The sequence below is a fragment of the Mastigoproctus giganteus genome, chromosome 2, assembly GCF_048544385.1.
Source record: "Mastigoproctus giganteus isolate SK-2022 chromosome 2, ASM4854438v1, whole genome shotgun sequence".
In the NCBI taxonomy this organism is placed as follows: Eukaryota; Metazoa; Arthropoda; class Arachnida; order Uropygi; family Thelyphonidae; genus Mastigoproctus; species Mastigoproctus giganteus.
In genome coordinates this window covers 152261233-152273985 of record NC_143576.1, presented here as the reverse complement: position 1 = coordinate 152273985, position 12753 = coordinate 152261233, and the positions used below count along the sequence as shown (strand labels likewise).

The window sequence follows — 12753 nt, the reverse complement described above, 5'->3', positions numbered from 1 at the left end:
TGGTTTATTTTGCCATGGTTTAGTCAGTTTCCGCTGCCCCTCATATTAATGAGCTGTTTCTGATCACAAGATTGTGTTGACTGGATGTTATTTGGTTATTGGGCCAATCTTGATGCACCCAAGACACAAATGTATATGAAAACCTTAGCAGCATTGCAGTTTCTGAGATACTCAAAGCAATATCTCGTGTTGAGCCACACAATGTCCAGAATCAACTTAAATCTTTCATCTTGCCTATTCTAGCACTAAATTGCACACATACATCCCTACATATTTGTTCCCCTCCCTGTTTTATATTGCAAGGTGAAAGCACAGATGCTGTTATCAAATAAGCTCTTCATTTCATGAAAATGATAGTTTCACACAATATGTACTTTAAAGTATGAAATGCATTGAAATCTTCCAGTACATGCAGCCAACTCTAATCTGTGTTTCTAATAGTAGACAGTTTTAATGGATGAGAGCGAGAAGAGAGAGAAAAAAAAAAAAAAAAAAAAAAAGGTTAAAAGAATTCGAGAAAGAGATCACAATTGATAGCTTCAATCAGCCTGGGCCTGAAATTTAATCAAATAATAAATAAACAGATGTTTAGAACATTAGCATGAAATGAAATAATGGATTGTTTTATATTCTGAATTTAACTTTTGAAAATAATTTCACTCAAATGTAGGGAAATCAGGTCAAAATAAGAACAAATTAATATTTAAAAGCCTTTATGTACAAAGTTTTCAATTTTACAAAACTTCAAATTCCACAAACAAACTCATTCTACAGAGCTGGCCCTAGACAGAAAACTCTGCTGAAAGGGCTGCATATTCTTTATTAACATTATGCTAATTCTGTAGCTTCCACTTCTGTTTTCAGGAAGTTTATAATGAAAAAGAAATCACACTACTAGTAATACATCTGGACATAATACACCACAAAATAGTGTTTTTCACTTGGAATTATTCTTCCCCTTTTTTGTACTTGGGCATTTAGATTTCTCATTTTCTGACAAGTCTAAAGATCTTTCTAAGTTCATCTTCCATTCCCTTTGTAGTTCTTTTAAAGTATTTTTATCAATTATACCTTCAGCTAGTAGGTGGTCAGTTAATCTGCCCTTTCCTACCATTATTTTAGGAACTGTGTGAATAGCCTCTTCTTCATTATTGCTATTTATATATGTAGATGCTTCGTTTAAGTCCGAATCTGAAGAAGCAGAATGGCCTAAAAATATTAAAGTTATTTTTAAGAATGAGTTATTTGAACCTTACAAAAATACAATATAACTTTGTTGTAATAAATATTTAATAAAAGTTTAAATATAATTATATGGCATATAATAAAAGCAACATCTCCTTAATGTCCAACTAATTTATGACTAACCATCCATCTGTACATGCATATTATTCAACAGTATGTTGTTTGGAAATGGGTCAGTATAGTTCTCACTAATATACAGATGATGACATATTTGTTTGCTTGTTTATTTTTAAATAAATTTTTGAATTATATTTATTATTACATACTTATTGCTTATTTTACAAGTTTAGATTTGACAGTTAAGTAGCAGGACTGAGTCTTCTGCATGGAGGCCTGCATAGTTAATTTCAAAATGACCATGTGCAACAAAACAACAAGTGCTGTGAATGTCTAACACTTGGAACCCCAGAAATGGTTGAGAATGTTTGTAAATTGAGTGTATATGACTGTCAAATGAATTTTTTTAAATGATGGATGAACAGCTTCACATTAACAGAGAAACAATCCTGTAATTAAGACAAAAGATTTGGGCAGAGATTTGTGCTAGTTTTTCAGCACTGTTTGCATGTAACGAGTTCATTCAAGCTGTTTCACAAACACCATCCACAAAAAAAAAAGAGCATGAAACAGTAATCAATAATCTCTCTGAGACAGACACAAATTTCTTTTACAAGTAATTGTAAATACAGTTATCAATAAAAAGCATCATGAAAATAGTTTTTAAAGTCAGGGAAAGATTGTCGTTGTTAGTTATTATTGTTCAATTTTGAACAACAATATCTAACATACCTAATTATAGAAGCCAAAGTTGAAATTTAATCAAGGGATACATAAACAGATGTAGAAGTATTGTATCAGAAAAAGAGTAACGAGTCCTTCCAAAATTTTTTTTGATTTTTAAAAAATTGTGATTTAATTTTTTAGATCACGAGTTTTAATTTTTTAAAGCTGCCGACAACTGAAAAGAACTGAGAAGGTCTTCCAGCTGTTGATGGGATTCAAACCCAGACTTCTCAAAATGAGTATGAGATGGCAGTGTATTTTGTTAACTAAACTGTCATGGAGAACTGCTATTTTGAATAAATAAATTTTTCCTATTTTACAAGGAATAAATTAATTAAAAACGGAATTAAAATAACTATTATTATAATATCAAGGCAAGTGATTGTGAAAGATGTGGACAATCATCATCTAGTGCAAGAGTCATTTCTTCTAAGCACTGGTCTATGGTTAAACCACGCACGAAATTATACCGCAAAACTGTCCTTATCTCATTTCGTGACCACGATGCCATTGCAAGCACTTTACACTCTCACTACTAATGAATAACTGAGCCCATCGCCTTGGCGCGGCGGCTACTATGCACGTATGAACATGTCTCAACATGCAGCAACAAGCAGCTTCCTGTGATTCATTGTTACGTCATATTGCAAAACTTTCCTAGTACCCTTTGTAAGGTTCAGAAAGTTGATTTGTTTATTAACTTCTATTTCAAGTGTGTATTTCAATCTATCATGTATTGAGTTGAATTTAGTAAAAAGGTTGTCAATTGTGATTCTATTTCCAATTATAAGTATATCATCTGCGTATCGTATGTATATTTTTATCCCTGAAGGGTAAGGCTGTAGAATTTGGTTTTCTATTGTTGCTAAATAAATCTCAGATAAAGGAGCAGAAATACCTAGACCCATGGGTAGGCCAAATGTTTGTTGGAATATTTGGTTATGGAACCTGAAGTGTCTGGCATCTAGTAGTAATGAAGTAAGATCTAGGATATTGTTGATGGAGAGAGGTATGGTTGATTAAAGTGTTGTCTGTCATTAGGTATTGATGTAAGGCTTGTAATGTGAATGGTATGTGTATGTATAATGATACTACGTCAAAAGACGCTGAGATGTCTTCATCGGAGATTATGGTGGTACTTATTTTTTTCGAATGCTTGATTGGTGTTGCTGATTTTAAATTTAGAGAATCTTGTGAGGGGGGATATAATTTTTACTAAAAAAGTGGATAAATTGGCGAAGGCAGATTTACTAAAGGAAATTGGTGGTCCCAGGTTTGTGTAATTTTGTAATACGAAACATGTGTGGGAGGATATTGTTACATATGCCAATCTGTTGTAGGGTGATTTCTTTGTTTGATCTGAGTCTCCTTAGGATTACATCAAGTTTATTTTTGAGTTTGGAAATATTGTAGGTATTGTCAATTTTGTATGTATCTTGATCAGAGAGGATCTGTTCCATTTTATCTATGTAGGTATTTTTGTCTAGGATTACAATTGTGTTGCCTTTGTCTGCTTTTTGTATAATGATATCAGGGGTGTTACTTAATTTTTGTATATCAAGTAGATGTTGTTTTTTTATGTTGGGTTGAGAGGCGAGTTTTGAATTAATTATAGCGTTGGTTTGGTGTATGATATGCCACTTATCAGGGCGATGTTCGAGTTTTGTTTGTAGTTCTATTATACAATCTTTTATGGGGTAATGGTGGTCTCTTATGGCGAAATTAAACCCGTGTTCCAATCCTGCGAGTTCAGTGGTAGTAAAGGTTTTTTAAAAAATATTAACGGTGGAGATTTGTGGTGTTTTTTTTTTTTTTTTGTTTTTTTTTTTTGTGTAAGCGTAATCCATTTCTTAGTTCGTATTCCATTTCTGATGAACAAGACTCCTCCTTGTGCTTCCAACAAACCGATGATGATGAAGAATAAACCTTCTTTAACATTTGTATGACAAATAATTTCTTTATTATTATAATTTGCTTGATTAGCATTGAGCCTGCTCAAACCATTCAAGGCCTTGTACACCTCAATCAGATCACTTCACAGGTGCCTAGTCTCCAGATGTTGCAACTTGCAGAATTTAAGCCTCTCTTGGTAAGAGAACCCATTGTTCCTCTCACCAATCTTGTTGCCCTTCTCTGTACTCGTTCTAGCAACTCTACATCCTTTCTAAAATGAGGCCTCCAGACCTGTACGCAGTACTCAAGGTGCGGACTGACCACTGCCTTATACAAAGGGATAATCACCTTGTCTCTGCTAGCAAAATTCCCAAATATCATTGACAAAACTCCATGACCTGCTCTGGCAGCCCATCTGCACTGCTCAGAGAACTTCATATCCGACTGCACAATTACCCCCAGGTCTTTTTCATTCTTCATTTCCCTGAGCTTAGTACCACACAGTTGGTATGTTTCTCTTGGGTTACTACTACCCATATGCAGTACTTTGCATTTGTCAATATTAACTTCAGTTGCCACTTCTCAGCCCACCGGCCTAACTTTTCTAGATCCTGTTGCAGTAGCATACTGTCTTTACTATCATTAACAACCCTGCCAATCTTTGTATCATCTGCAAATTTGGACATTAATCGATATCATTAATAAATACACTAAACAACACAATCTGCAAATCATTTTATCAGCACTGCTGTATTGCACTAGAAATAATTCGAGAAGGTCGATTTTGAATACAAGTTCATGTCCAGATCAAGAAAGGCTGTATACAAGACAAGATGCCAAGGAAGAAGAAAAGAATTCTGAGTGAATCGGTACAGGTCTGACAAAGGAAATGGGAGATCTTGGAGAAGGGGCGAGTAATGTACATGTTCTTACCCCGAGTAGACATATTTCTAATAACAGGCCATGGGTTGGCAAAGAGGTTTTGGTTATTATTATTATTATTATTAGTTATATGGTGCAAGGAAGCCACAGGCTTATGCTGCACCAGCCAAATAAAAAAACAAATTCCGAGTTACCTTGAAAAATTCCCTGCCGAGAGAGAGAGAGAGAGAGAGAGAGAGAGAGAGAGAGAGAGAGAGAGAGAGAGAGAGAGAGAGAGCGTCAGAAGTAAAAAGGAATCAGCAAGAAATGAAGGCCTAGTAGATAGTGAAAATTGTACTTGTGGAGAAGAGGAGACATTGGCTCATATAATGTTTCAGTGTAACAACTATGTTGATATTAGGAGTCAACTAGAATTGCCTTTAGGAGGATTGGAACAATAGTTCCTCTAGAGCAGGTTCGTAGAAAGGTGCAAATTTACTTTCTTTAACAATTTTGTCGTTTCTGTATTTAAAAGGAGAGCACAGTTGAAGTTACATAGTAGAGCCTGCCTCCCAGTGGCAGGGATGGAAACCTAGTCCATTGGGATGGGTGGGATGTGCAATGATTGTCCAAAGTCGAATTCCTCATGACTAGAACCAAGTGGCATGAGCACTCTCTGAAAATTTAGTTGTGTTAAAATTTTGAAATTTCTTTTAGTTGTTAAAATGTTTTAAACATAATGTTTTAAAATTAGAATTGAGATGAGTCATAAACTACATATAAGCTATGGCTTGGCTTAGTCGGTATTTTGAATGTACGTCAACTTACACACTAAAAAGAGCTCTCCCATACTTTGACAAAATTTGTATGTAGCTGTTTCCACGCAGTACTTTTTATGTAGAAATTTTTACAGATTAAGACTTTTGTGGCTATACAACCTGCAAATAAGGCACATCCGTAGCCAGGTGGGAAGGAGCAGCAGTGCATAGCACATGCTTTTTGATTAGACCGGGGTTCGAGCCCGTCACCACCAAATACAGAGGATGCGGAAAGGTCAGGGAATGACCACCGCATATCCCAGAGCAATATGGCCTTAGCTGCTAATGCTCCTAAAAAAAACCAAATTACAACCTGCAACAGCTGCATTTAAACTGAAAAACCTTTGTTTAAAATAAAGCTATTTTACAAACAGCTTTATTTCAAAAATACAACCTGTCCAATTTAGTGTATAATCAATCTGCATTTAGAGTTAATGTTCCATACTACCTTTTATTAATAGAATAAATAATCGGCTTTCTTACTTTTCAAAAAAATATTTTTGCTTTGTATTACAATATCATCTTCATCTAGGGCAATGCTTCTGCGGGATACATCACCAAGTTTCAAAAGATTCGTAACATTTAGTACTCCGTTCTGTATAACTGCATCAAGTTCTTGTTGCATATCTCGCACGAGCTGGATATCAGGAAAAAGATCTTGAAAGCGATAGCTAAAATATAAGAGATACATCTTTCAAGTATGAATAAATAGCATTTAGGGAAATATAATGTATCAAACAAAACTCTGTGATCTTTTGATATATGAAAATCTGATAATCACATATTTTAGATTCATATCAACATAAATTGCCATCTTTTGTAGCAACAGCATTCAAAAATTTATATGTATAAAATGATAAAATTCTCAGACAGATATATATGCAAATAAATACTTTAGATTTAAAAATAATACATGTCACTTAATAGATCTCTGGAAAAACATCTGAGATATGCTCAATATTGGATCAACACCTGGTGATATTGGATGGTTACTTCACATGAAGAATATTCTTAATCTGAATGAATTCATTGACAGGCTATGCTCTAAATCAGAGGTGGCCAACTTAATTTGTGATGCGATCTACTTTTTTTCTTCAAAATGTACTGCAATCTACCATTTCAAGAATTTCATCGTACATGCTTAAAAAAGTTAATCAACACATATTGAAAAATGCTGTTTATAAATTTTAAAATTAAATACAATTCAAAATTCTTATTTTAAATTCACACGTATTTAAATTTTTAATTTACGTGAAGTTTGTGTGTTCATGTCATCTGCCAAGCTTTCAAAATCGGTGATATATTGTGATAAGGCCAACCGCAAAGAATCTTCTGTATGCAAGTCCGTAAGAATAGTGCGATTGTCTTTGTAGAGTAGAGAGTTTCGCCTTTGTTTATTTCATATACGAAAAGGCCAATTCACAGAGGTATTTGGAACTAAAACAGGAATTTAAAAGTTCACTGCATTTTTTTACATTTGGATACTTTTCTCAGCAAACATATTTCCAAAAGTCTGTTTCTGATGATCTGGCTTTTAGGAAGATATCGTTTCGAAATGTAATAATTTAATTTTCAAGTAATATTTTCTCCATGTGAAAAATCTCAGCGATTTTTTAGTTGCAATTTGTTTAGTATCTAAGTCAGTATTAAATGGATAAAAAATATATTGAACAACACCTTCAATTGTTTTAAAATCACTGAATCTGGTTTCAAAATCATCCACAACTCTCTCAATTTCAGAAACATATTTCTCACTATTAAATTCAAAAACAGGATATTTTTGCAAATGATTTTGCGATTTTCAAAATGATTGAATTTTTTTTTCTTTGAGATCCTTAGCCATTGCCAAAAATTGATATTTATATGCAGAAATACTACGAATCATGTCACCCACATTTTTATTTTTTCCTTGTAATTACAAATTTAGATAATTTAATTTACTGGTAAAATCAGCCAAAAAATCCAGATCACGCAACCAATCCGTATCTTGTAGCTACTGATGATCAACTCCCCTTTGATCAACAAATTTCGAAATCTTTGTAGAAACTTACTCCGACTTAGCCACCTCACATCTGTGTGTAATATCAGATCTGGTTCAGTTTCATTGAGTTGCATTTTGAAATGTCTCCTTTGAAGAGATTGTCCTCTGATGGAATTTGCGATTTTGAAAGCTACACACGTATATGTCCACAGCACTTTTAGTATTTAATCTTTTGCTGGCTAACACTTGTTGGTGGATGATGCAGTGATAACTCAAAAATCTGGGAATTCATCATCCTTTTGGCACAATATGATGAATCCGTTAAGATGCCCCATTATTGCTTTAGCTCCATCTGTTGTTATTGATACAAGCTTAAATAGTGGTAATTTAATTTTTCAATAAAATTTTTGAATGCATTAAATACAGTATATCAATACCACTAGTTCTTTCTTTTAATGAAACTATACCCAGCAGTTCTTCTGTAGTGGCAGAATCATCGAAAAACATATGAATATAAACAAGCAATTTAGCTGTATCACTGACGTATGGAGATTCATCCAGTTGTAAAGGAAAGAACGCACGATTAGCAATATGAGCATGCAAATGTTCACTCTCACATTTTTACTCATTTTTTCGATGCATCGCATTGCATCACAGTATTTCGAGATAATTGCAGATCTTGAAGAGCACTTTTAATTTCATTTCTGTTCTTAAAATTTTCAAAAAGAGAATTTGTAATTTCTAAAAATGCGTCTTTGATGAATTGACCATCAGAAAATGGTCTGCATTTTTTTTGCAAGATGACTCACTTTAAATGATGCTACAGTTACTGCTTTAGATTGTAAATTAGGTGTCATGAAGAAATTTTGTTGTGCGAATAATCTGGATTTAAGTTCTTTTAATTTATTTGTTCTAAGGTTATGTGTAAGGTACATAACCATAAGGTTGAAGTGCCTTTCTAAATTTCTTTTTTTTTTTTTGGGTATAGCCACGGAAGCATTGCAAATCAAACAACATTTTTCTTTTATCATTACAAAAAAGGTACTCTAGTTCCCACTCTTGATAAAAAAACTATATGTTTTACTCCTTTTCGTAGTATTCATTTTAAATCAAAGGGTATTAAATTGACATATAAGTACTGTCCAGTAGGCACCTCCGTAGCCAGGTGGGAAGGAGCAGCAGTGCGTAGCACACGCTTCTTGATTAGACCGGGGTTCGAGCCTGTCACCACCAAATACGGAGGATGTGGAAAGGTCAGGGAATGACCACCACATATTCACGGAACAATATGGCCTTAGTTGCTAATGCTCCTAAAAACCAAACAACTGTCCAGTACTTAATAAATATTAATATATAACTTTATAATTTACATAATAAAACTTATTAATAATAGTTATTAATATTAAGTAAGCTAAATAAGAATTTGATACATACATTATGCTCCCCACAACGTAACTGCGTGAATTTTCATTGGACAAGCCTAGCGATGAGTCGACAAAAGTAGTCACGCGTTCAAAGGATTTTAATGGAGCACATAATAATAACAACATTTAGATTTTGACTAATCTACTTTATATAGTCTGCGGAGTAGCACAGTGGTAACATCACCGTCCTCCCCACACCGGCTGGAAAAGGCCCGGGTTCGAATCCAGTCGATGACGCGAGGAACTTTAATGGGCTTTTTTCACTCCGTGGCTGAGTCAGTCGGTCTCAGGCACTGATAGCAAGGTTCATCCCCTCCCCCCCAGAAACTGGGATTTTTTTCGTCCAGCAAAACAGGCAAATTGACCAGAGAACACGCGCAATTTACAGACACAAATACGAGTTTATGTAATCAATTACCGAGAACACTAATATAATAATAATTAGCATTAGCATTAGTAGAGGCATTTGATGCAAGAAAGCAAGCTTATGCAGCATCAGCCAAAAAAAAAAAAAAAAAAACCACTTCCACTTCACCCCTCCGTTCGTTCAAAATACCTGTCCAGCTGAGCCTTAAACTTATTTAGGCTATCAACCTCCACCACAAGGGATGGAAGTCTGTTCCACCAACCAACCACCCGCTGGCTAAAGGCAAATTTCCGCACGTCTATCCTACATCTGTCTTTCCTCAATTTGAATTTATGCCCTCTCAGGTGATTATTCTGAGCTAGAGGAAGAATCCCATCAGCATTGAGCATGCTTAAACCATTCAAGGCTTTATACACCTCTATCAGATCACCTCGCTGGTGCCTAGTCTCCAGACACTGTAATTTGCAAAATTTAAGCCGTTCTTCGTAAGAGCACCCCTTTGTTCCATTCACTAATCTTGTTGCCCTTCTCTGTACTCGTTCCAGCAGCTCTACATCCTTCTTGAAATGAGGCCTCCAGACCTGTATACAGTACTCTAGGTGTGGCCTGACCATCGCCTTATACAATGGAATAATCACCTCCTTATCCCTGCTGGAAAAACTCCTGTATATCATTGACAATACTCCATGAGCTACTCTTGCAGCCCGTCTGCACTGCTCAGAGAACTTCACATCTGCCTGCACAACCACCCCCAAGTCCCTTTCACTCTCCACCACTGTCAGTGTTGTACCACAGAGTTGATACGTTGCTCTGGGGTTGCTGTTTCCCATGTGCAGTACTTTACATTTGTCAATGTTAAACTTCATTTGCCACCTCTCAGCCCATCTGCTCAACCTTTCCAGATCCTGTTGCAGCAGCATAGTGTCAGTAGTGTCCTTGACAACCCTGCCAACCTTTGTATCGTCTGCAAACTTGGACATTAATCCCGATATACCATCATCAATATCATTTATAAATACAGAAAACAATAATGGACCCAACACTGAGCCCTGAGGGACTCCACTAATAACATCAGTCCACGATGAGCAGTGTCCATTGATTACCACTCTCTGTCTTCTCCCCCTCAACCACCCCTTTATCCATAGCAGTAATTTGCCTCCAATGTCACACTGCTCCAATTTGTGTAGCAGTCTTCCATGTGCAACAGTATCAAAAGCCTTTCTAAGATCCAAGTATATAATATCAAAGTTATTCCCTGCATCCAGTTCTTTTGTGACTGCATCATAGTATCCAATCAAGTTGGTCAGGCAAGACTTCCCCTTAACAAAACCATGCTGTGTCTGAGCTATAACTGAAGTCTTGTCTAAATGATCCTGCAGTGCTTCTTTAACCAGTGCCTCCATTAATTTTCCTGGAACAGAAGTTAAGCTCACAGGTCTATAATTACTTGTGTCAGCCTTTGATCCTCCTTTGTGAATTGGGGTCACATTTGCACATTTCCAGTCTATGGGTACCTCCCCTGAGTCCAAGGAAGCTCTCATAATTATGGCTAAGGGTTTGCTTACTTCCTTTGCTGCCTCCTTTAATATAACTGGATAGATCCCATCCACCCCGGGTGCCTTTCTTGTGTTTATCTTCAACAGTTTCTCCTCCACTTTACTCCCAGTTATTTCAAGATTCTGTAACTTACTGCTAGAGTTGAATACACCTCTGGCATTCCCCTCGCTGAATAACTCCTCATGTGTGAATGTCGATGCAAAATATTCATTTAGTTTGTTAGCTACCTGAGCAGGATCATCAACACTTGACCCATCAATATCAAGTGGACCAATCTGATTCATCCCTCTCCTTCTAGAGTTTACATAAGTAAAGAACTCTTTGCTGTTTTTCTTTGCATCCCTTGCCAAGGATTTCTCGTAATCTGCCTTCGCCTGCCTAACCTCCTTTGTAACTTGGTTGCATATCAACTTGTATCTATCATAGGCTTCTGTGTCATGTGTTAATTTGTAAGTATCCCATGCATTTTTCTTCTCTGCCATATGCCTCATTAGTTCATCTGACATCCATTTTGGCCTAAACCTTGAACAATATTTCTTAGTTGGTATGTAAAGCCTAGTAGCTTCCAAGATAAGTTCTTTGAATGCTTCCCATTTTGAATTTGCTGTTGGTAACATCATCAGTTGGTCCCACTGTATAGAATTTAAATACTGTCTCAGTCCATCGTAGTCGCCTTTACGGAAGCAATAACCCTTCCCTTTACCCCTAATGGTAGTTACCTCTTTGAGTAAATCCCACTTCAGCACACTGTGATCACTGCCACCTAGTGGTTCATTTATCTGCAGATTCTGAATGCATGAAGAATCACTGCTGATAATCAAATCAAGAGTATTGCTCCCTCTAGTTGCCTCCCGAACATGCTGATGTAGAAAACAATCATCCAATAAATCCACAAAAGCCCTGCTAGTGTGTGAGTATCCAGCCCCCAAATTCCAGTCAATATCTGGGAAATTAAAATCTCCCATTATAAGACACTCTGATTTACTGGCCCATTCTATTTCCCTGTACAGTTCCTTATTATACTCATCAGATTCATTAGGCCTATAGCACACTCCTACTCTCAATTTTGATCTCCCAATGTTTATGTCACACCAAACTGACTCCACACTGCACTGTCCAGCGATGTCGACTGGCTTCACTTCCTTGGTTTTTATGTGTTTCTTAACTAATAGCATAACACCTCCCCCCTTCCTATCCTGTCTATCCTTTCTGTAGACGTTATACTCCCCAAATTGCAGTTCCGCATCCCTTATATCTGTGTGACACCACGTCTCTGATATCCCAACAATATCTGCCTTCGATGTTTTGAGCAATACCTCAAATTCATCAAATTTATTTACTAAACTCCTAGCATTGGTGTACACGCAAGTATACCTGCACCTGTTTCTATTCTTAGCTACCCTAACACAACCCATGTGTTTACTTGTACCACAATGGCTCCCAGCAGTCTCTGAAATACCATGCATCTTGTTTTTCAGGCTTCTGCTCATTCTAATAGAAGCAGTGCAAGAATCTCTTTCACCTCTGCCAGTGGCTACTGTCAATCTATTGGTCTTTGTCTCCCCCCAAGCTAGCAGTTTTCCGACCCACCTAACACTGCCTCGATAGCATCAGCAAATATTCTTGCACCCTTTCTATTTAAGTGTATCCCATCCCTGTAGAAGCAATCTCTCCTGTTAACAAGTACAGTCCAGGCTGAAAAAAATTCTACCCCTTGAGCCTTGCACAATCTTTCCAGGGCCGAATTGATCGACAAGGCTCTCATCATATACTCCCTCCTATCGTGATATAATCTATTATATATATTTATATATTTAAAAATCA

General features: G+C 36.3%; 1 protein-coding gene across 2 annotated transcripts in view; it reads right to left on the bottom strand.

Moving 5' to 3' along the window:
- Positions 1–757: 757 nt before the first annotated feature.
- Positions 758–12753, bottom strand: part of Suv3 (Suv3 RNA helicase) — a 349258-nt gene continuing 337262 nt past the window's right edge. For both annotated transcript variants that reach the window (XM_090368722.1, XM_090368723.1), the window contains 2 exons: positions 6084–6271; positions 758–1209 (listed from right to left, as the gene is read on the bottom strand). In XM_090368722.1, coding sequence (XP_090224848.1) covers positions 938–1209; positions 6084–6271 — 460 coding nt within the window. In that variant the 3' untranslated portion in view covers positions 758–937. The remainder of the gene's footprint in view (positions 1210–6083; positions 6272–12753) is intronic.